Source organism: Trichechus manatus, unplaced genomic scaffold, assembly GCF_000243295.1.
Source record: "Trichechus manatus latirostris isolate Lorelei unplaced genomic scaffold, TriManLat1.0 scaffold00172, whole genome shotgun sequence".
Taxonomy (NCBI): Eukaryota; Metazoa; Chordata; class Mammalia; order Sirenia; family Trichechidae; genus Trichechus; species Trichechus manatus.
The window spans coordinates 2,975,971-3,002,509 of NW_004444108.1; the positions used below are offsets into that span (position 1 = coordinate 2,975,971).

A 26,539-nucleotide genomic window follows, 5' to 3' on the forward strand; every position below is an offset into this window, starting at 1 on the left:
TAGCACAATACCACAGGATAAAATTTTAATAAGCCTCTAGAGTAGTAAATGATATCTCTGGGTAAAAAAGAAGAAAGCAAATATATTTATCTACAACATGTGACCCCACTGTTGACAGTACAAGAAGAAAGTCAAGACTAAACAGCAAGTATAGAGATGCTGCCCTTGTGTGCTGCCTTTAGACAATAACTACTCCAAGAAATGGGTGGAATTTTCTACTTTCAGTCATTTATTTGACCAGGAAAAAAGCAATGAAAAATATAATTCTACAGCCATCAATTTTACCAGTATTAAGGAATCAAAAAACAAAACAAACAAGGAAAGAAAACCACCATCACCATCACTGCCAGAATTTTCATCCTTGTATGCTCATAGTGTACATGCATGACACCTTCCTTTTTCCCCTATCCATTTTTATTTGCAAGTAACCATCTCTCAGCATTGTCCAGTTACTCAATTCTTTATTTAATTTTTTATCAAACAACAACAAAAAATACCTGTTGTCCTGGAATTCCTTGCTTTCCATTCTCTCCCTTTTGACCCTTTAAAATTCAATATACATTATCAATTAATTTGCACACATATGATGCAATCACGTATACAAATACCAACTATGTATCACACTGAAGTCTAAAAGACATGTCACAAAAGCAGTGATACAAGTATGTAAAATGATGTGAGAGATGGAAAGGTTAGTCTCTGAGAGGAAAAAAAGAAATGAAAGGCAAGTCAATCTATTACAGTTAAAATGAATAGAAACAAAGAAAAAACTACTGACTTATGGAGAACACGTGCATCATTTTAGACAGCTGAGGATGTTCTGCTTAGTTCCTATGAACAGCATGAAAATTATCTAAGACTCTAATAAATGTGGACATTTTATTCGTTTCAGTGTTGGCCATGGAACAAGCAGGACAAGAAGGGGAATTCTTTAAAAATTTCTTTGAAAAAATTAAAAATATACTGCTACATTTAATAAGACACATTTAAATTAAGATCTTTATATCAGGATGAATAAGGAGAAAGAAAAATTAACAAAGATAGAAACACTTTCATCCATTCAGTAAATATTTTTGGGCATCAGTGTGTGTAAGACATTGAGCCAGTGTCCCAATGTTGGGCAAGATAATTAGCAGTTTCCAGGAAAACATATGTTTATATAACATAACCAACGAAAGGCCGTTGTTGTTAGCTGCCATCAAGCTGGACTCCTGCTCCATAGGGTTTTCTTGGCTGTAGTGTTTACAGAAACAGATCACCAGGCCTTTTCTCCCACAGAGCCACTGGGTGGGTTTGAACAGTCAACCTTTTGGTTATCAGCTGATCACAAACCACTTGCGACACCCACCATCCTATAAAAGGTTTAGTGACTAAAATTTTAAGTCACTCACGCACATTTATTTATTCATTCACTCACATAAATGATTTTCTAATATTATTCAGTGGCACATATATGCTGGCACTAGGGACACTTAAACAGAGATGTCACTGTTGTCTCTAAATTGCTCACTGTGTGGTACAGAAGATGAGCAATTAAGTCAAGAATGATGAAAATACTATATGATACTTGTATAATGTATAAGTAAACTAAACGTCTGGGCTGGATACTATGGGACGGCACAAGGGAGTATCTGAAAGGGAGGATTAGAGAATATGACCAATCCTGAGCACAGCCTTGAAGAGTAAATGAAAGGGTAGCCAGTTGGAGAAAGGATAGCAAAGGATAGCGGTACACACTAGGGAAATAAGACACAGGGCAAGGAAAAGTAGCTCCTTTTGGCGAAAGCAGTCGGGCAAGAATGGGTAATAGTGGGCAGAGTGGAAAGAGATAAGGCTAAAGAGGAGTCAGTCCAATAAGAAGGTACTTTATCCCAGAGATTTTATCTTGAAATATGCTTGGCACCATGAAAGGATTCCTAAGCAGATGCGTAACTTAGCTATTACATGCTGGTAAAAGTATGAGGGAAAAGGAGAAGACTGGATTCAAGGAAACCAGTTATGAGGATATTGCAGTAATTAGGAACCCCCAATAAGAAATGATGAGGACAGTGGGAACAGGGAGGAAGAGCCAAGTTCAGGGGACATTTAGGGCTGACTAAACAATTGGATGTGAAAACAGAGAAAGAGACAGGGCTTTAGGACGACACTAAGACTTTCTTCTTGGATAATTGTGTGGTGGTTCCAATTACCATGACAAATAACCTACGAGTAGGAGATGGTTTATGGAAAGACAGCAAGTTAGTTTTTGACATGTTGAATTTGAAGTGCCCATGAGACGTCCCAATGAAATAACTAGAAAAAAAATTGTAATATACTTAGAATTTACCTCACTTCCAATTTCAAAATTAACTTAAAGGAATCATATTACAATAATACTTGAAGATCTTCAGTAAAAAGTTGTCTGAAAAACAACCAAATTCTGTTATGCCACTCTAAAATATTTCATATATGTGATAAAATGCAAACTCATGAGTAGGGACTGTTGGAAATATGACATTAGCGTATTCTAACTAATGCCTCCAGAAATTCTAGAACTTTCAAAATTCTATCTTTGTGAAATTTGCAAGGGTTTTGTTTGTTTGTTTTTTTTTACTTTAAGTTTATTCTACATAGCAAAGTTCAGTAACTATAACAAAGCTTTGTAATTTTTAAAAACATCTTTTAAAGTAATGCTTGGATACTAGATTTGTAATTTGTAGTTTGAAAAGTTTTATATTTCTAAAATCTATAAGATTGAAAGGCCAACCAATATAATATATTCTAAATAGGTATATCATTGACTTAGCCAGTAGGATTCTATTAATAGTCACTTTTCAGTTACCCAGAAAACCATTCCATGGCCACTTAAATTAACTGAGGTAAAACCGTCCTTGTCTCTCAAAGTAGTACCATGGTTCTCTCTTTGCCTTTGTGAGTAAGACACCCAAAACAAAATGTCCTGCTAAATCACCCTAGGCTTCCTCAATCTTATATGATTTTCTGATATAATTCTCCTTTCATATATTACTTTGAGTGTGTTTTGTATTCTGTGCTAATAGTTTCTTATAGAATTCATGTTTTTGGAAACATATGCTTTTATTTTTGGAAATACTATAAATATGCTAATAAATTTTTATTAGTATTAGTAGTAAAATCTGTACCTTTCCTTAGATATAGGTTGGTGAATTACTTGGTTCCCAAGTTTTCTACCACAGTAAAGTGGGGAAAAATCTTAAGGTTAGATATGATGTTGTGTGAAAAGGTCAATAGCAAAGGAACAAAGAGGGGATTTTAAAATAAGATACTGATGGTGAAACAGGAAGGAATCAGAAAAGCAATATAAGCATTAAAAGGAACAAAGCCCTGATTATATTGCTAAGGCAAGAAAGTGGGGGGGGGGGAGAAAGCATCATACCTGAATGCCTTTTTCACCTTTATCTCCTTTGTCTCCCTGCAAAACATTAAAAGGCATCTAAATATGTTTCATAGTCTAGCATAGCCTGTATCTTTTCAAATAAATGCGTTTTCTTCAACAGAGAAAAAAATAAGGTCTCACGCAAATTCCACAAGTACCTACATATACAGAAGCTGAGTCCTAAACACAATATTTGGGAAAAGAGTAAAACCACATTATGACAAAATGACATTCTAACAGAATACTTACTTGAGCTCATACATTTGAAAGAAAATTTACCACAGTATCTATTTTACCAGGAAGAAAAAAAAATTCTGTGGTTAAGCAAACAAGAGAGGACCTATTTTGATGGAATATTGTTTCATAGAATGAAATAGCCAAACTGAAATTTTTCCATTAACAGTAGCCACAAGTTATAGAAAACAACAGCAAGTAAAACATAATATTTAAATATTTGATAAAACATATGTTTTGAAAATGAGCTTTAAGGGGAAAATACCTATTCCATAATAATAAGTTTCATACAATTTTTCAGCTAGAAGGGACATTAGAGATCAACTAGTACAATGCCCTGGTTCTTACAAATAATGAAACCACAGATCAGGAAAGGTAAGCACTTGTCCAAAGTTAGAGTAGAAAACTTTCCAAATTTCCTTTCAACTTCACCACACTATCTAAACACAGAGAGTGGAGCTTTGTGTTTATAGCAAAGAAAATACAGATTTTATTTTAAATGGCAAATATTTGAACAAGAAAACCCTTTAAATCTAAACATATATCTATGTGAATGATGATTAAAAGCGAATTGTATCCCCTGAAGTCTTTTTAAAACCAAACAATACTTTAGCTTAACTAGTAAAAAAATGTCTGCTTTGAGCATTATGTTCTTTTAATAATGATTTACATGCGATCAAAGTGACAACAGCAACTGAAAGATTAGACAGAACTTTAGCGGGTGGTGTGTTTATGTTAATGAGGGAGGAACAACTCAGAAAAAGAGGCTGAGAATGGTTGCACAACCCAAAGATTGTAATCAATGGCATTGAATTGTACATGCAGAAATGGTTGAATTGGTGTGTTTTGCTGTGTATATTCTCAACAACAAAATAAATAAATAAATAAGTGAATTATATCTCCTAAACAATACATACCCTTTTTCCTTGTATCCCAGGTAAACCCATGTATCCTGGCTCTCCTGGGAGACCCATTGCTCCTGGTTCTCCCTATATAACAGAGAAGTTCTATAAAAATCACAGACTTACTGCTTATGAAAAACTCCACTGTTTTTATTTCTACCACATATCTCAGATTTAGAATGGATTGTTCCATGTCAAATTTGGTGACATTTAAAGTTATTACTATAGAAATAATAAGGAATAAAAAGTTTTACTGGAGTCCCAATAAAATTTCTTGTATCTTTCCCTCTTTGCTACTAGTTGAGAAATTCTTATGGTATTTCATATTTTAAAATTTTATAAATATTTGGTATTTGTATTATATTTTATAAACAATAAAAATTACAGGTATTTCCTTTTTTTTTTACTTATTTAAACCTTAAAATATATTAGGAGATTCTTTATATGCCATTATTATGTTGCTATAACTTTAACTATTGAATTTAATTGCTGTATTGATTACTATATTTTATTTGACAAAATTTCTATTGTTAAACAGGGTTTTCACAGTTTTTATTTTTATAAACAGATTCTTATAAAAAGATTCTTGTAGCTAAAATTTATGTACATTTATAATTTTATATATATATATGGAATATTATTTTCTTAGAAGTACATTCTTGAGCTGTTTTCCGTCCAAGGAATATTCCATGAGTTACCTTAACACAATTTTTCCACTCATTTTATATACTTCTCTATTATCCCATAGGGATTTTTTTCTTTCTGAGATAAAAGGCTTTCAAAAATTCTTAAATAAGAAAGGTCTCTATGAGCATGTATTGATGATATACTAGCAATATTTAGGATATATTTGTAGGAGATGGAATGTGCTAAACATGCTTCATGGTTCTTTTTACAATTAGTCCAAAACTATTTCACATTAAAGACCACTCTCCTTTGTAGGAACCAAGTTTTGTTCCCTTTCCTCACCGTGTACACTTCTGAGATATTAAATATTACTCTAGATTTTTAAAAGCTGGTAGAGAATTTAAAATCCCATCAAAATAAATATCAATCATTTGGTCTGAAAGAAATTGGTAAAAGCAGCTGTGAGCCCCCACACCAAAATGGAAAAGGAAAGTCCCATCAATCAGCAAACAAAGGAAAAACACTGCCCGTGAGTCACACATCTTGTTTTCAGTTATCTAAGAGGGTTGTACTCTCTGGACAAGAGAATACGTTCACATTAGCATACAGCTTTCACCATTTCTAGAAAAGTCAATCCAAAGTATATTTCATTGTCTTTATTACCCAAACAATCATAAAATGATACAAAAAAATAGAAATAAAACCTTAATCTTGTTTCATGTAACTTAATTTAGTAATATAGGTACTCCTTAATTTCACATTAATTTTGTCAAATAGTGTGAGGAACTCACCTTATAATATCTTTGAAAATATTTACAAGAAAAACACAATTACCTTTAGCCCAGAAGTCCCAGCCATGCCTTGAGGCCCAGGCTCACCTTTACTTCCCTGTAAAGGCATCAAAACCATTTGAATTAATAATAATTTTTTTAAAAAAGGCAGAATATATTTGATAGACACTTAAGGGAATGTATTTAAAACCATTTTTGCAAGATACTTGTACATCAATGTTCATTGCAGCCCTATTCATAATAGCCAAAAGTTGGAAACAAACTAAATATCCATCAACAGATAAAGTGTGGTATATACATACATTGGAATATTACTCAGCCATGAAGAGAAATGAAGTTCTGATACATACTACAACACGGGTGAACCTGAAAAACACTATGGTGAGTGAAATAACTCAGTCAAAAAAGGGCAAACAATGTAAGTTCCCACATATATAAAATCTCTAGAGCAGGCAAATGTGTAGAGCTCAATTTATTAGGGATTACCAGGGGCAGGAAGGAGGAGGAAAAAAGGAGTTATTGCTTAAGGAAGACTGAATTTTTGTTAAGGGTGATGGAAAAATTTGGCAACTGATAATAGTAATGGTTGCACAATGAGATGAACTAATTAATGTCATGGAATTGTATATGTAAAAAATGTTGACATGGCAAATGTTTTGTTATATGTGTTTATTTATTTACCATAAAAAATGAAGAGAAGACTGATTTTTACATTTTCAACTTTCCAATTGTTTGAAACATAGACCGTATATATTAAGCTTATTTATTGATTAAGGAAAACTCTTTTAAGCAAGGAAGTGAGTCCTCACATTTATAAAGCTTCCTAAAAGCTCCCTAAAAGCCACGTGTTAAAGCTGGCAGCCCCATGTACAAGGGAAGAGATTCACATCCTCAGGGACTAGCACTAGGTCTCCATATTGCATAAGCTGGAACCATGGGATGAGAATTCTTATCACTGTTCTATTTCATATCTTCAGTATGCAACTGAAGGGATGAAAAGTAGCTTCAAATGTAGAGTGGCTTTTTTAAAGTAGTACGAACATAAAATGATTAGTTTCTGCTCTTTTTCAGAATACAGTGCAGTCAAACAGGTAGAAACTTAGAGAACAAAACTAAGTTGATTCTGATACCTGAAATCTCAACACAGTAGCTGGCAAACACCCATACACAGGTCAGTGTGACTCAAAAGGGTAGGGCAATGATCACTCAGAGTTAACTCCGGTTCAGTAATCAGTAAAGCAAACCAACCTCATTTTCATCTTTTGAAAAGTATTCTAGGTTACTTGAGGTGATAAACATGTGAACATAATATTTACATTTAATTAAAGCATTCAACACATAACAGCATTATTGAATTACAGAACAAGAGTTCTTTAGAATTTCTAATTTTACCAGTGATTAAGCTGGAACTCAGAGAGGTGATGAGACTTGCCCAAGTTACATGACAATTATGTCAACCTATCCTAATTTTATTTAGATAATGTAAAAAAAACAAAACAAAAAAAGACCCTAAATAATCGTATGGCAAAATAGGCTCATAAATGACTCAACAGCTATTAGAAAAAAGACATGTAATCTAAATTAGAAGTTTTCTGTAGAGCTACCACAGAGTTTTAGCCTTATCCTGGTCCTGTTTAACATGGCTTTTTTTTTCCCCCCTACCCTAGAACTTCTACCAATGATACTGAAGGCATAGACCACGAGCACAGAGTTGACAAAACTGGCAGGAACAAGTTAATACAGAAGTTAGTAAGCTGTGGCTCATGGGTCCAACGCATGTTTTTGTAAATAAAGTTTTACAGGAACACAGCTGCAGCCATTTGTTTATGTATTGTCCATGGCTGCTCTTACACAACAAACTAAGAGTTAAATAGTTGCAACAGAGACCCTATGGTCCTCAAAGCCTAAAATACTATCTGGTCCTTTGCAAAAGTTTTCAAACACCTGAGTTAGTATACTTCATGAAATGAAGTTGAAATGTTTCATTGAAAAGATTACATTTAATAGGTATAATTTTAACATCCTGAATCTGTTTTTAACAAAATAATGCACAAGGTAAAAGAAACCACACTTTATAGTATTCTATGTAAAAATAAACAAACTATGATGCTGGAAACAACTGCTTGCCTACCCAGACAAATTGGCAGAATGTACTCAAGTGGTGGCTGCCACAAATACATTGTTCTAGAGACTTTTATGGAAAACCTAGCAGATTTAATTGATTTCCAGCTCAGTGTGAGCCAATGATGTAATGTTGCTAAAAAAAAAAAAAAAAAAAAAGTGCTAATGAAACCTTAGGCTGCATTCTTGAAGAATTCAAGCATCCAGAAGACCAAGGGAGAGTCCATTATGCCTCTGTTATTTCAGAGGTGTACAATTACCCTATATCTTCTTACAAAATGAACTTGAGAAACTGTGGAGAGTCTCTACCTGGTAAGCCCAATCACTCAAAACCTGTGACCCAAGAATGACACTCCTCCATCTCCGAAGGTCATCTTCCCCAACCAGGAGCAATACATTTAAAGCAGGGAAGGAGAACAGGCAGAGCCCTAACTGGGCAGATCACTGGAATGACTAATGCTGCAGCTAGTTGTCCCACAGCCTAAGTACACTTGTATGAGTCACTAGCTCTTTCAGCAGAGTATAATTTTTATCATTCACTTCTCAAATAGTATGCAGTTGTATACCAAGTCTGTATACACCTACTTCTGCTAAGGCCCACAAAACTCTAAAGATCCACAAAGGTCACTGCTGGTGGAAAAGCAGCTGCTTTTCCCTACTCACTGGCCTCCCATGACATTTCATCCTGTCTCTTTCTCTATATACTTTAGAAATCAAAGGTGGAATAGATTAAGTCATTCTAATCTATATGCATGGGTCTGTTCCCTTAGGACATGTCTAGTCAATGATTGAAAGCTTCCAAAGCAGCAATTCTATCACTTCCTTTTGGAAGGTTGTTCTAGATCCTACTCACTTAGTAGTTGGGAATAGTTTCCTGAGTCTAGCCAGAATATACTTTGTTTGATCCTCTGATTAACCAAGAAAACAAACAGTTCTCTTAGAACAGGATTTTAGATACCTAGAAAGCAGTGGTCAAACCATGCTATTTAAAGAGCTTCACTTCAACCTTAAGAATAAAGTGTGCTTCACTTTTTTTTTTTTTATTATTAGGGCGGGAATGCCTAATAAAATTTACTACAAGCTATTTTACAAATAAACATTCCATATGCATTCCACTAAATAAAAATACCAAAAAAGAGGACTGGGAAATTAGTAACAGCCATCCTCAATCATAACTACACATGCTGTAGATCAGTGGTTTTGGCACTTAAGATCCATAAGAGCTCCAAGTATTCCTCAGAGCCCCTGGGATGCCAGTTAGGGAAGAGGGGGCTGAGTGGTAAGGGCTACTGACCTCTCTTCAGCTTAAACCAAACCTGCTTTACTTTAGCCTGTTTCATATACTGAGCATTTGCCTAACATTTCATTCTTACAAGTGATTATTCATAGGATGAAAACCACAATTCAAAATAAAATCAAGGTAGTTAAAATTTGGACTAAAGCACATAAATGGATGAGGAAGCCCCGGTGGCACAGTGGTTAAAGTGCTCAGCTGCTATCTGAAAGGTCAGCAGTTCCACCCACCAGCCACTCCATGGGAGAAAGATGTGGCAGTCTGCTACTGTAAAGATTTACAGCCTTGGAAACCTATGGCAGTTCTACTCTGTCCTGTAGGGTCTCTATGAGTTGGAATTGACTCGATGGCAGTGGGTTTGATTTTGGGTTTACATAATGGTTACTCTGTTTGCACAAGGTTCTTAATCTTGTCAATTTCATTATTATATTTACCTTAGATCCTGGAGTTCCAGGCTGACCTGGTGGGCCATCACTTCCCATCAAACCCTACATTTTTAAGTGGAAAATTTCAAGAGTAACTTAGAGAAGAATATTAAAAAAATATTAAATCAATTTCCAAGATACAGATTCTCATAATTAACCTAGTAAACTATAATATAATATTGGGGAAATTTCCATACACATATACAAATGAAAAATAATAATCAAATTATACAAGATAACATGAAGGTAAGCAGAGTCCTTGTAATTCTGTTGCTCAAATAACCTACAAATAGCACAAATTAAAGGAGAGCACAAAAGTTGGATTCATATTGAACAGACAGCTTTTATCCTATTTATTTCTACGTAAAAAAATCACCAAATGTTTTAACAAACACTGAGTAAAATATCTATTTTATTAAACATACATAATTAAATGAAAAGTCATAGATTTGCAAACATAAAACCAATCTGTTCTAATTAAAGAGAAAGCTATTACAGACAGTTTGATTCACAGATTAAAATTAACAGTGGCTTAGCAATAACTTAGAAATTTTTAATGGAATTTTATACATGCAAAACAGGATTCTGATAATTTCTAATATTAAACTGCATACACCCCTTCTATTCCCAAAACTTCCAAAATAATTTGTTCACTATTTTATGACCTTCCTATACAGCTTTTTCTGAATGTATTTGCTTTATTTTTCTAATAAGAAAAGTTGCTAAAGTAGTTTTCCCTATAAACATAATATTTTAAAAGGGCAGATGCTAGTAGAGTTATCACACATATCTCAGATGGGCCTGAGCAGGTAAAGCAAAGGCTACACTTCTTTGAATAAAATCAGTGCCCGTTTACTTAGATTTCTGGTTGTTTATTATTACTGGAGTTTCCACCTCTTGAATGGTCTAAGATTTGGCATCATATTGAATGATTACTCCTACAAAGGAGTAATTGACATCACTGGAGTAATCCTTCCTTTCCTTAACATTACTAGTATATAATGGTGGGAGTGAGGTTGTTGTTTTCTTTTTGTTTATGTCAGTGACTTTTCTTAAATGTGACCCAAACTACTTTTAATGTATCTGAGTTTTTAAACTTTTAAAAAGTAAAAAAAGAACATTCACTGAATTTTAGACTTTTTTTCAAAGTACTTAGTATTTTTTAATGAATAGCTAGAATATTTGCTTACTATTTTTTATTGATTAGAGTTTCCTGACCTTTTTTGGTGACCAACTTTTTGAAAATTTGAAAAAAAAAAATCACTTCTCTATAAAATGGCAATTCACATAGCATTTTTCACATAAACGCATAGAATTTGTGGACCCCAAAAATCTGATTCTTGGATCCCCTACATTTTTTGAACTACAGAATAACAATCCTGGTACATAGTAACTATATTTCTAACAACCTTATAATAATAATATCAACATACAGGCATTCCCGGAACTCCTTTTTTCCCTTGTGGTCCTGGAGGCCCACTTTCTCCCTAAAAATCAAATATAAAAATTTTAATTATTTATTAATTTCCAGAAATTTTGTATAAAAGCACAATGGAATAAAAACTCAATACCAGTCAGCCCCGCTTTTCTGCCTTCCCTTTAAGAAAGGAGCAAAGCAAGGCAGAAAAGCCAGAAATCAAGCATCATAAAGACCTAGGCCTAGGGTCTGTGGAATTACTAAGTCAAATTTTTCATTAGGAAATATGGAGTGATAATTGCCATCCTCATAAAGTAAGACCTAGCAGCTCACACAGAGTTGGTGAGGTGAGACAACTGAACAAAAAATCAAGTGAACGAATTATATATCATAGAGTTTAGAACCATAATAAAGAAAAACAATAAGGAAAAAGTAGGTTCAGAATTTAGACTTCAATGTCTGAAATTATGGCTAATTAGATGATCCCAGAGATCCTCTGCATGTAAAACATAACAACCCTAGCAAGGATGCCCTCTGTGAGGTAGAGCTTGTTATAAAAGGAGGAAAGGTCTTCAAAGATATCTCATTTTAAAAAAAATACACTCTGAGTTTGGGCTATGAGAATTTGGACCTGGCAGAAATCTTGCCGCAGGCAGAGAAAGCAGGGAGCCAAGAGGGGTGGGAATGCTTGAAGGTTCATTCCCAGTTCTTAGGAACTGAATGCTGGACCACCATGGGGAGAGGGCAGTAATCTACAGTACCTATGATCTACAGTACTTATGGTACCTCTGACTATGCAGAAAAAAGCACTCCATTCCTCAGTTAGGCTTACAGGACTTCCACTCATTAATATCAAGCAATTAATTCGCAATCAATTACAGGAGCAAAAAGTAGCAAGCCACAAGACTAAGAGTCAGCAGGAATAACAAATAATGAACTGCAAATATTGCAACTGCTAGAAATAAAATTTAAAACAACTGTGTGTTAAATATTTAAAAAATAAAAATCAGAATCACAAAAGACTATTAGGACTGAAAATACCAAACACACTATTGAGAATAAAAGGATGACTTTTATAAAATAAGAACTTCTAGAAATGAAAAACATTATTAATTATTTTTAAAAAACAAACAAAATTTGATGGATTAAACAGTATATTAGACACAGTAAAGGGAGAATAAGTAAACTTGCAAATATAGCGCCCACCCTCAAAAAAATTACTCAGTATATAAACAGAATCAGTGAGATGAAAAGCTACTGAAATATAGAGTACAAAATGAGAAGGAATAAAATACATCTAATCAGAATCCCAGAAAGAAAGAGCAGAGAGAATAGAGTAGAAGTAGTATGGAGATGAATTTTTTAGTATGGCTGAATTTTTTCCAGAATTAATTAAAATAATTACACAGAGCTAGGAAGAAAACTGAACCACAGTTTGGATGAATAAAGAAAAATACACATTTAGACATATAGTGAATTTTCAGAATACTAAAATACCACAAAAGAATCCAAAAGGAAAGGAAAGATCATTTGCAAAGAAATAATAATCACAGTGACAGCACATTGTTAAAGGTTAACAGTGGACACTAGGAGATAAGGGAATATAATCCTCCCTATGTTAAGAGAAAACAATTGTCAACCTTGCGTTGTATATGCTATAAAATTATCCCTCAAAAACAAGCATAAAATAAAGACATTTAAAATTAAGCAAAAATTGAATGCTTACTACCAAGATATCAACACTAAAGGAATCTCTAAAAACGTAGATTGTGAAGAAGTAAAATTGTCCCAAATTAGTTTAAGAGAAAAAGATAAAAAGTAAGCAAGTAAAATGGTAAACATTTACGTAAATCCTAATTAATGGTATCTGTATAAAATTCAAACAAAAATGACAATGAATTTGTAAGGTCAAAATACCAGTATCTGAAATTATATCATATTTGAACAATTAATTGTTGTTATGAATATATTCTATGTGAAGACAACAATGATGTGTCATCATTTTGCCCTTTTAATTACCAGGTCCAGTCCTAAGCCTTTCAACTGTCATTAATACTCACCTTTTGTCCCATTAATCCTTGGTTTCCAGGAAATCCTGGAATTCCCTAAAAACAAAATACATATTTTTTAAAATATAAAAATTCAACTGTATTATTAAAGAAAAATTATAATTGGAATATTTTGCTTATAAATAATATATAATTTCAAACATATCAAGCATAATTAAACTATAACACTGCTATGTTTAATAATCCAATTTTGGAAAAGTTAAAATTTTAAGAGATTCAGCATTATATGAACACCTACTAATATTTAGAATTTTAAGTAAAGACTTTAAAAAGAGAAGTTATGATGAAATTAATCTTGATTCTTCTTTCAGACCAACATAAGTGATAAAATCAGAAGTATATTTTAACTTATTCCTAAATTACTTGATGAAAAATGCAAGTAAAATCATCAAATAAGAGTTCAAATTCAGTACAACAGCTCCAAAGGACCTCATATTTTCATAACTTCAATTAAAAATTAATGAACCAAATGCTTTCCTCCAAACTGAGCCTTGACACACCCAAGAACCTAACTACTTGTGTAAAATACAACAATCTTGTCTCCAGATGATTCTTTTGCTTCTGCAATCATGAAGAACATTTAGATCACGTTTTGTGGAGAGACAGAAAGAAAAAAATAGAGAAAACACACACGGCTCAACCCAAATCTTATTCTATATATTTGAAAATAAATTTATCACATTTATTGGTGGAAAATAGTTCTATGCTTAGCTACTCAATGCCAAAATCATCATTTATCACACAAAACAGTGATGGTATTAACCTAATGTTTATTTTGTACTCATTTTTCTTAGCTCTATTCTTGATGACACTAAAGTTTATATAATTAACTACATTTGTTCTTACATATTTGTATTGACTCTCTGGTAGAGAAGGGAATTTATTGGACCCCATCAGTATTTATTTGAAAGCCCTTTGCCTTGTAAGGGCTTTCAAAGAATAGAAATACTCTTTAGTAAATCAGGGGAAGTGTTATAGCTGCCATTAGCGATGAGATCAAGTATCTTCTATTACAGGGAGGGTGTGCCATTATTTTCATTTTCATATATTCAGCAAATTAACACTACAATGACAAACATGTTAGCCACAAATATAGTGCAATACACAGGCACATAGTTCTAATTTTAAAATCTGAATGTGAATCATACATTAGAATTTAGTTAAGTTCTATTTAGCTCAATTCAGTTTGCCACTGCACAATGACCTTTGCAGAGAACAAAATCGTATGTGAGTAATGACTGTCATCAAGGGATTTGTAAGCTAGCTGAAAAGACAAGCCTTTATAAACATACTAATTTGAGAATAATATACAGATAATATAAATACTTTAACAAGACAAAACAACAGCAAAGTACACTCAATAACTAAAACATAAAGCAAAAGTAAAAACCATTGAGCTTTAAGTATAAAGAAAATATAGTGATATCAATTATATCTTTCTAATGAGGAAAATACATCCTCTCAACAAGATAAGCATTATTAAACCTTATTATATATAAACATTATTAAAAAATAAAAGCTTCCATATCAATAGGCCACAATTTGGCATAAAGCCACATATAAGTAAACCAAAAAATACTCCATTGCCATCAAATTGATTCCGACTCACAGCAACCCTATCCCCAACCAAATACAAACACACACACACACAAACTCACTACACATTCGAATTAAAATCTGTCTGTAAACTCTTATTAGAAGCAAGGTGGTCATACATTGGTTTAGGCTGGAAACTGGTACAGTTGTATAGATGCAGTGTCCCATGGTGCCCAGAATCTCTAAAGAGGACATGCAAATGCCCATGATACTGTCAGATCTTAGAAGCTGAATTTCTTGCTGCACATAGTCCTTTATTTCTTCAGACTTCTATCACTATTCAAGTCTCTATGTCATTACACAAGTCTATGACATTAGGAAGAATTACAGATATCCAGAACTTACTCCTGTTTCTCAAGTCAATCCCAGTGTCATCAAGACCACATTCTCACTCTGGAGAAAAGCAGAGTGATACCCAGGCACCCCTGAGCGACTCACTGGCCTACACTCGGAGGACGCCTTCAGAACTCATTTCCCCACAGTTCACTCCCTGGATCTGATTTGATAACCTCTTGTCTGAGTTATTCTAATAATGAGCTTAGTCAGTATTAGGACACAGCCATAAATAATCTTATATAACATCTTACATAATATATGAGATAATTGAAAGTGATTTGGGGGGGATTCCAGACTATGAAAACAAAAAGTCTTTTCTGTCCTTCAAATTGGTAAAAAATTAACATACATTTCACAGATATGAAAAGAAGTCATAGTATCTACTATGTCCAATTATACTAAGAATTATTACATTGTTATTTTAAAACTGTAAGTAAAATATGTATATAAACACTACATAATATTATAAACAAAATGTAAAACTGAGTTGTATAAGTAATTCATGACAAAGTGGTATAATACCATGAGCATGCATGAAATTAAAGATTGTTGAGAGAGAGGGTAACCAGAAGAACTGAAATCATTTAGAGCTTTATTAGTTAATAAAATTCTCCTAGATAATACTTTCCTGAGCTCCCAATGAGTTTATTGAAATAGACTGTTTTTCTAATTTCACATTAGTAGAAATATCACTCAAAACAATTTGAAAGTTACCAGTTTGTTGATCCAAAAGTATTTAGTGACAATTACTTCACAGAGCAAACGTATTTCCAAACAAACTATTTTATATTTCATTTTTAGCCTGTGTGGTTTTGGGTTCAGACAACTGTGAAAAAGTGTAAGTAAAGACAGAAACAAGTATTTTATTTGGTAAGAGCAAATTTTCTCCTCTTCTGTGATTTCATTTTGGGTTTGAGGAAGAGCAGAAAGTCTGCTGGAAAATCCTGCATAATGTTGTGGTGAAAGAATGTTGACATGAAAACGTTCTAGAAGCTTCTCTTCAACCATTTAAACCAATGCCGTGTAAGACAGAAGTCATTAAGGATAGAAATCCATACTTTAGAATAAAGGGTTTGGCCCCTATTTTCCAGAGACCACGTTATAATTAAGAAAATGTGTCCATGATACATTATTTAGAAAAGATATTATAACACACTTTTTCCACATGCAATATATTTACCTTACCCCTGAAACTGGACCATGTTGGATCAAATCTGCTTTTAAGTAATACAATATTTTCAATGTACTAAAAACAAATCTAATCCATTTTTAATCTCAAAATTTTCAACCTTCTACATCGTGGTAGAGATACTTAATATAATAGTTATCAAAATGTCATATGCATTCTTCTGTTATACCAAGAAGTGATTTGTTGATTCCTAAAGATTTAATGAAGGAAAAACTCATGATGTAAGTGCCAGTCTTATTACCTCAATGACTACTGATAAAATGATTATTAGTAAAGAGCAGAGTGAAACAGTCAAACAATTTAGATGCTGGAGTCCGTCAGCTCATTACCTAGTGACTGATTGACCCTAGGCCAATTATTCAAATTTTGAAACCTCAATACCCCCATTTTATACATGGGAGAAATAATAGAATCTATTCTTAGAGTTTTTACATTATAGCAAATAATTATCACAAGTGCTTACAGTGCCTGGCACTATTGATGATGTTGTTAGGTACCTGCCGGTTGGTTCTTACTCACAGTGATCTCACGTACAACAGAGCGAAATACTGCCTGGTCCTGCACCATCCTCACACTCCTTGCTACATTTGAGCCTACTGTTGCAGCCGCTGTGTCAATCCATCTCGTCCATGGTCTTCCTCTTTTTTGCTGACCCTCTACTTCACCAAGTATGATGTACTTCTCCAGGGACTGGTCCGTCCTGATAATACCTCCAAAGTACAGGAGACAAAGTCTCATCATCCTTCTAAGGAGCATTCTGGTTCTACTTCTTCCAAGACAGACCTGTTCATTCTTCTGGCAGCTCAAGGTATATTCAATATTCTTCGTCAACATCACAGTTCAAAGGTGTCAACTCATCGTCCAGCTTTCGCATGCATATGAGGCGACTGAAAATACCACCCCTTGAAGGGTCAGGCGCATCTTAGTCTTCAAGGTGACATCTTTGCTTTTCAACATTTTCAAGAGGTCTTTTGCAGCAGATTTACCCAATGCAGTATGTCCTTTCATTTCTTGACTGCTGCTTCCATGGACGTTGATTGTGGATCCAAGTAAAATGAAATCCTTGACAACATCAATATTTTCTCTGTTTATCATGAGGTTGCTCATTAGTTGAGTTGTGAGGATTTTTGTTTTATGTTGAAGTGTAATCCACTATAATAAACAAAAATTTGTAAATGTCTTTTTACAGCTCCTCCCTGACTTGTGACAGTTTTGAAATAAAGACAAATCTTCTCCACATCTTAAAATTCTTTTTCTTTCTCAAAAAAAAATTTTTGTCTTTTTTGCCTTTCTACCTTTTCCTACCTTGACTTCCAAAGCTTTCAATTGTATGCGAAGATGACTCTGGCAATCTAAGGCTTCCCACTGGGAGGGTGTGGGTGGGGGGCACCAACAGGTTGGCAGGGACCTCAATCATTACCTTTTCCCTTTTCATGTTAGGGTAACTTTGATTATAAAAAAATACTACAATGACTTCTGCTTTTTAAATATTTTAAATACATTTTACCAGTATTTGTTTAGGAAATTAGACCAAGAGCTTCAAATAGATTCGTAGTTGAACCCACAATGTTTTTCTATCCTTTTTTTAATTCTATACTAACTGAAAAATTATTATGAATATGTACAAAAGATTACTCTGTGGTAAGATAACTAAAGAGAACACACTCACAATCATAGCTGCCAGACCCAAAAGACACCAATATACAAGTACTTTCAATAAACCCTTAATAAGGAAATTACCAATTTTACTATTCTTATATTACATCCTAACTAATCTTTAAAGAGAAAAAAGCAATCTAAGCAACTTTGAATGCATTTATTCTCCCTGCCATATAGACCAGAACACACGTGGCACTGGACCCAAATTATCCAAACACAAATAATTTAAACAGAAAAGGCTTTAGTAAACACTTTTGGGTTACTCATGCTTATAAAAGCTAAAAGTTATACATATGTAGAAATGATAACTGATCCCATTTTGAAAGAAAAACTTCCAAAATAATACCAGTTGTTCTACAATGGACTGTGATTCTCTGAAAACCTAAAAAATGTGGACTATATTTATTGGGTACATGGAATGTCACTGTATAACTCAAAACAAACTGTAGCAAATTTTTTATTAAGGAAAAATCTAAAAATAGATTTTTCAATGAACTTTATAGCTGGCTCAGTTTGAGTAGAAGTTACACGTTTTTCAAGAAATAGGAAAATTTTATTACTTTTTTTGAAATTTCATATATGATAGAGGTCATTTTTAAAATACCAAACAAAAGATGAAACTGTTTGCTGAAGAAAACTAATGAATACATTTTAACTTTAATTTACATAGTTGAAAGTAAATGACCAAATGTTTAATAATTATATAATTTGAAATTTTCCAAATATCTTTTATTTATAACCTCATATTTTTAATGTATTGTTTATATACTGTCACATCAAAATCACTGCACCACTTATTATGTAACTCAGCCCACTGTGAAATTTGTTATGCTTATATAATATATATCCCCAGTTTTCTACCATTCAAAAATAGTGAGACTATTATTGTCTGTAAATTAATGGGAGGATGTAGCTCAGTTTTTGGAAAACAAAGGGAAATCTCAAATATACAGTATAATTTTTTTTGTTAAATTTAGTCTAAAATAGAAATTAAGTCTACAGACATAATTTTTAATCCCTCAAACTTGTATGGATTCTTACAAATTATACTATATATTGTCCAATATACCTTTCTGTGATAATGAAAATGTTCCATATCTGTGCTATCCAATATGGTAGCCACTACCCACACGTGACCTTTGTACACTTGAAATGTGGCTAATGTAACCAAGGAACTACATTTATTTTATTTTAATTACATTAAATTTATATAGACACATGTGGCTAGTGGCTACTATATTGGACAACACAGAATAGATACCACTTTCCTAGACATTCTCTTACATGGCCCTCTCAAAAATCTTAGTGTTACGAAGGCATCCATTATCAACTCTTTACAAAGGTGAAAAAATTGAATTTCATAGGGTTAAGTGACTTGTACAAAATTATACGATAAAAAGTGACAAAATAAGGACTCAAACACATGTAACTGACCCCCTGCTCAGAGCTCTCTCCTTCATACAAATCATGTATGGAGTGAAAGAAAAATGGTCAGAGCTAACGGCCCCCTAAAGCTATTTCTTTGCAAAGTTCTGTGTGGCTCCTGGCCTGGCATCAGAATAACAGCAGGAGGAAGTGCTACCAGTCAGGTTTACTAAGGTAAAGATATAGTTTCTGGGCAAAAGTCATTTTAATTTCTTCCAGAAATAAAAGTCAGGCTTATTAAGGTATGACCCATCATTTTCTTAGAGTTCATAATTAACATTACATGTTAATTGCCTTGAAATGAGATAAGAACTAAATCACAGGCACATCTTATAGTTTTGAATTCAGCAAAGGTATGAGGAGACCTATAAACTAAAAGACACTGAAAAGTAGATGCAAGTAAATATCCAGCAATTGATAAGAATAGTTCAACAAACTGTGGGATCTTCATTCCATTTAAAAAACCAAAAAACCAAACCTGTTGCCATTGAGTTGATTGCGACTCATAATGATCCTTTCATTCTATCACACCATGAAAAATCATACTGTATAAAATGAGTACTTACGATTTATTGCTAAATGGAACAAGTAGGCAATTAAAAAAAAAAACCTTTGCATTTTATTTATTTAATGTATGTAGTAATCTATAAAATATAGTTATCTATAAATATATAGTTGTATACATATTTTGATGGATGGATGGATAGACAGACAGATGAAAAAGTATTCTTGGAGGGATATACAACAAAGTTAGCAGTAGTCATGCTTACATTGTTGGATTTTTTTTTTTTTTTTTTTGCTTTACTTTGCTATACTTTCATACCTTTCTATGCTACTGTGTGTTGTTTTTAATTTAAAAAGGTCTGTAATGATTTTTAAAAATTCACTCTAATTTCGATGGCATAAAAGATTTTCTTTTAGTCTAATGAAACTAAAAATCTAAAAGTGAATGATAACCTATGAAATCTGAACTACCAAAATTGACCCAAGTACATAGAAAATCTAAATAGAATAAGCATCCATTAAAGTAAATAAGTAAGGAAGATGTACTTTTTCTATTGATGCTGTAACAAATTACCACAAACTTAATGGCTGACAATAATACTAAGTATATTATCTTACAGCACTGTAGGTCAGAAGTCCAGCACAAGTCTCACTGGACTAAAATCAAGGTGTCAGCAGGGCTGATTCCTTTCTGGAGGCTCTAGGGGAGAAACCATTTCTTGTTCATTCCTGTTGTTGGAAGAATTCAGTTCCTTCAAACTCTCGGACCAGTTTTTGGCTGGCTGTAAACTGAGGGTTATTCCTAGTTTCTAGAGGCAGCCATAGGAGCCCTGGTGGCACAGTGGAAAAAGTGCTCAGCTGCCAACCTAAAGGTCGGCAGTTAGAATCCACTAGCCGCTCCGGAGGAGAAAGATGTAACACTCTGGTTCCGTAAAGATGTACAGCTGTGGGAACCCTATGGGGCAGTTCTGCTCTGTCCTATAGGGTCACTATGAGTCGGAATTGACTCAACGGCAATGGATTTAGAGGCAGCCACATTCCTTGGTTCGTTGCCTGCTTCCTCTACCCTCTAAGCCAGGCGCTAGTCAAGTCCTTCTCGAGTTAAATCTCTCTGACCCACTCTTCTTCCATCCTCTTCTACTTTTAAAGACTCATGATTCCAGATAATTCAGAACAATCACCCCACCTGTAACTAACCTTAATCACGTCTGCAAAGTCCATTTTGCCATGTAAGGTAACACAGTCACAGGTTCTGGGGATTATTTTTGTTGTTGTTGTGTGCCCTCAAGTCAATTTTGGCTCATAGCAACCGAGAGGACTGAGTATAACTGCCCCATAGGATTTCCAAGGCTGTAATCTTTACGGAAGCAGACTGCCACGTCTGTCACCACTGGAGCAGCAGCTAGGTTGGAACTGCTGAGCTTTTGGTAAGCAGCCAAGCACTTAATCATTGCACCACCAGGGATTCGGAGGTGCATATCTTGGGAGGGCCATTATTTTGCCTACCACAGAAATGTTATCTAATATCCAAGAATCAGATAGGTTTTATGTCAAAATTTTCTGGGGCATTAAATATATGGAAATTGTCTCAATTCAAATAATATAGCTAATATAAACCCAGTACCAAAACCAGTCAACAGAAATTCACACAGTGATCTCATTTGTTGACATACATACAGATGGCTTTACTATAGTATTAGCAAACGAAATACAGCAGTGTATTAGAACAAAAACAGAGCATGACCAAGTAGGGTTTGTTTCAGGAATGCTAGGATTTTTCAACATTTAAAAAATATGTATGTTATATTCATATCGTTGTTAATAGTTTATTAGTACTATGCTAATAGTTGAAAGGATAAAAATAATCATCTCCAAAGATACTAAAAAATAAATTCTGTAAAATTTATCATGCATCACTTATTTTAAAACACTTCATAATGTAGGAATAGAACTTTTTAAACCTGCATCTGAATGAATCAGAAACCAATTGTAAACATAATTCTTGGAGAAACACCAGACATTCCCCTTTAAACTCAGGAATGAAGCATAGGCTACATCTTAAAGTAGCAATTCCACTTATAGGAATATATCCTTCAGGTAAAATGCAGGAATATATGCATCATAGGTGAAAGGTTAGATGAAATACATTCATGCTATAAATGGAATGAAATTGTTATAAAGAATGAGATAGAGTTTATATTCTGTCTTAGAGCATGATATGGTAAAATATCCATAATATTGTGGGAAGTTAAATAAAGTTTCAGAATGGCTAGGAGTTTGGCAGCTGACAAGATTAGCTTTCCAGGCAGCATTCTGTTCATTTTGCCACAATAATAGAAGTTAACTTTTCTAAAATAAAAATGGGAATATATCGACTCTAGAATTAAATATTGTTTTATTTTTAAATTCTATATTAATTTTAAAGTAAATTTCTAGAAAATTAGCAGCCTAAAAATTTCATGAATAATCAAAGATATAATAAAACAAAAATAAAACATTTAAATGACCTAATTCCTCTTTCATATAAACAAGTTCAGTCTTGTTCAGTTGCATACAGATGTATCTTTGTTTTACAAGATTCGTTTCTGAGATTTTTGTCAAAAATTAATAAAGTATTCTAAATTCACCAAGGGAACTGGATCCATTTGGAAATATGCTTTTATAGTATCACTCACAGTCATATTAATAGCTTAGTAAGAGGAAGGATGTTAAAGCACATACAGCCTAAAAGCATAATAAGATGTTGTAATTCTATTTTCCTTTATCAATGTCACTAAAATCAAGTGTTCTCTTCAAGTAGGAACTTTTTTTTTTGTTCTACTACCGTCATATTCCTCTTTCTGGTCAATCTGCCTCATAGTCTCTATATCAGTAGTTACCAAATTTTACAACAGACTCACATAGGGTACCTGTTAAAATGCAGATTCCTAGGCATCAGCCCCAGATTCTGATTCATTAGGACTATAATGGGCCTAGGAATCTGAATTTTAACAAGCATCACTGGTGATTCTGATTAAGGTACTCTGTGGATCACAGCTTGAGAAACACTGCTCTATAAGAGAAAAAACAAGACTCACCTGAGAACTATCTAAAGTTAAGGTGTTAAGCCAGGATACACATCAAGAAGTTTTTTATTTGATTTCTGATTATCTACCGATTAAACTTTCATATAACCCATTTTATCCCTCTGTTTAAAAACTACTGTATATTGATTATTTTTCCACCAATCTTTAATCTTTGATCAAAATTCTTAATATCCCCCCTTTCATGATTAACTTCACTTGTCTCTAATAACTTTTAAGAGTCTTAACTCACCCTGGGATTTTTATATACAGCTTTGTACGGTATGTTTATGGGTGAATTTTCTATTTTCCTAACTGGAGAGCATATGTTTCATCTAAAACTATCTGGTACAATGTTGTACATTCTATGATTGCTCAGCAAATGCTAGGGTGTGACTATACGACTCAATACAAACATTTCTCAAGCTCTCCAGTGGAGGTTTCATTTCCCGTTCTGCGTGATTAGGCATTCCATTTTTTAAATATATTGTTTAGAAGTTCTTCATATGTCACATAAATCTTTCAATAAAGGGTTTTCCTATTTTATGTAGACAGCACAGAAGAAAAGTCTACCATGATAAAAGAAATTATTCAGTTATTAGAACCAACAAATCATCTTATTTAATTATATTACTTTGATCTGATTTAATTATACTACTTTACCAAATTATACCTTATACTTCATTCCCAAGAAAGAGGTTTTTATTGAAAAACACTAGTTCTAATAGAATTGATAAAATAAATTCTAATATCCAGTGTTGATCATTTCCATCGAGTTAAAGTCATTGTGCATCATGAGAGTAACCCATCATTACTATGTCTTCATAAATATTATTCAGTATACTCATGATAGATTAAAATTTTCTTAAAACATTATCTTGTTTTTACTTTTTTGGTACAACCACAAAGTACATCTATCTATGCCAAAAGCATTTCAAACCCACAGTCTTTTAAAGGAACAAAATTAAAACAGAGCATAACAGCTAACTACATCTTAACTAGGCATATCTATTTCAAACAATGGAACAAATATAAAAATCATTTTTATAAACCATCTAAGTACCTACAACTATCGGCAATCAATCATCTAATTATTAGATGCTTACCTGATCATCAAAGATAAAAATTCATATTGATATAAGCAACCAAATACCATCAAATTCCCCATGTGATGTTTCATCTTCCCTTACACATACCCAGAACATGTACAATTTTCTTGTGTAAACTCTCCAAAGCAAACATTTGCCTGAGTGTGGCAACCACACTAAATCATTTTGAAAATATTTCTTAAGACATAGATAAGAGACATTTAGAGTGAAATGGTCTAGTCACCAAAGTGTGCACTCTGGATTACATAAAAAAATGCACAGTTGTTTCCACACTCAAGACTGTTTTGCTAATGGCCAATTTTTCATGTTTGAATATCAAGAATGTACTGGGACTAATGCAAAGATTTCATCTGAGTAGCTCTTAGATAGCAAATGTTTTGAATGAAAAGTATGCATAACTCCCCCATACCCTATCATGATTGAAGAACATAATTTTTATGGGATTGCAGTCGAAGTACCTTTACATGATACCAAGCCTTGAAATCATGACTTCATATCCTATTTAGAAGGTGATGTTTCTTCCCACCCATTTTCTTCAAGACAGAGATGGATGTAATCAATCCCCATTCCAGTGAGACTACTGAGCCTGCATAAGCAACAATGGGATTCTATTTATTCAGAGGATATGCTATCCATTCTGAGAATTAACTATGCATCTTTTCATATTTTCAGTTGCATTTATTTTTCTGGTCATTTCAGGGCCCAAAAGTCTCTTACAAATTAAAAAGAGATGAATACAGGAGAGAAAAAAAATCAAATCAATGTATTTTAATGTTTATCAATGGTTCTTAATAATGACCATACTTAAAAAGATTTTTTTTGATAGAACAACCAAAAAAAAATCAGTGCCACAGGTACAGAACTTCTAAATTTAAGATTCACAATGTTGCTTTATAAAGTTTTTCGATGGTAGTCCAGTTTCACTGTGCCAAAGATGTGATTTATAATAAGAAAGAATCAAGCAGATCCATGATGAAACTTGGTATAAGTTTATTAACTAACTGAATACAGATAATGGATCAACAGTCACTGTGTAACATTAAAGAAAAAGATAATATTTTTACAATCAATGTAATGTCAAATGCCATATTTTGGAAGATCAAAAAGTTGTAGATATTGCTTACAAATTTAGTCACTCCTGTAGACAAATCAGACATTTATAATATTTAATTTAGAGAAAACTTACTTCAAAATGTATTGTGAAGAGTTATTGTTCATCAAGCTTAAAAACATAACTTCTGAAACTAGCAAGGGATTATTACAAAAATAAACACAGCTCAATTTTCAAATTTAATTTTATAAATTGTTAAATGTGCTGCGTTCACACTTCGAACTACTATGTGAAACCTTTAATGACAGATCTGATTTTCAGATTAAGGTTGGTTCACTCAGCACATACTGAGGATGTGCCACTCCTGGTGCCTGAAAAAGGTATGGGGAAAAAATGTTATAAATCTGTACAAAAGAGTTAAAAACTTACCATACAATTGCAAATCAAGTAATAAAAACAGGAATAGAAATAGTGGGGATTTTTTTCTCTTAACGTTTCTTCTCAGTCTAAACAAAAATACAGTCAAGTGGGCAAATAAACAAACATCCGCATTGCTAGCATAATAAAATGGATTATTCCACATAGGAAACCACCTATAGCAGTTGAATATGAGCTTCCCCAGATATTTTATGTACGTCTTCTGCCTACATCCATAAAAAACAGCATGTCAAATGATCATACCACAGAAAAGGTGATTAAACAAAAGACCTCCTTTTCCCTAAGTAAATGATGACTTGGGACCAGATTAGCAGTAAACATTACATCATAAAGACAAGCATAACATGTGGTTTAGCAAGAATTCAAATGGAAAAATAACAAAAGCTTCTATGAACTGGAGTCCACAGACCTACTACGGTAATCCTCACATATTCATTCCTAGAAAAATGATATAGCAAACATTTGCAGAATAAGAGGGCTAAAGACATAATTAACTAAGAAATACGTACTCACCTCCATTGCACCAGAAAACGTGACATCCTTTGTCTCATCCTCATGAAGCTCTGGATCACAGCTCAGAGTAGAAACCAAGCCCTGCCTAAAATTCTTCACTATGAGCCACAAGGCTGCCTGTATCCAATGAGGCTGGCTGACAAGCAGATAACTAGCAAGAGAATGGCTCAAACTGCCTGAGGAAAAATGTTACAATAAGTAGATGATGTCAGCAGGATTGATGACCAGGACAAGAGTAGCCATAACAAAGAAGTGGTGGAAATGTTGATGCTGCAGATAATTTGGCCAGCAACAATTGGCCAAAGCAAACTATCTGGTCAACGATAATTCGGTCTAAAAGCTAATTTGGTTGAAAATGAATATTCCCACTTACTGTTTTTCAG

At 33.4% G+C, this 26,539-nt stretch overlaps 1 protein-coding gene across 1 annotated transcript in view; it reads right to left on the reverse strand.

The window, feature by feature from the left end:
* The window catches only part of COL21A1 (collagen type XXI alpha 1 chain), a 230,741-nt gene that overhangs the window by 17,306 nt on the left and 186,896 nt on the right, over window positions 1-26,539 (reverse strand). Inside the window, exons 18-24 of the mRNA XM_004386825.2 lie at window positions 13,266-13,310; window positions 11,222-11,275; window positions 9,798-9,851; window positions 5,992-6,045; window positions 4,546-4,617; window positions 3,395-3,430; window positions 498-542 (exon numbers count right to left, since the gene is read on the reverse strand). Of these exons, the coding sequence (XP_004386882.2) occupies window positions 498-542; window positions 3,395-3,430; window positions 4,546-4,617; window positions 5,992-6,045; window positions 9,798-9,851; window positions 11,222-11,275; window positions 13,266-13,310 (360 nt within the window). The remainder of the gene's footprint in view (window positions 1-497; window positions 543-3,394; window positions 3,431-4,545; window positions 4,618-5,991; window positions 6,046-9,797; window positions 9,852-11,221; window positions 11,276-13,265; window positions 13,311-26,539) is intronic.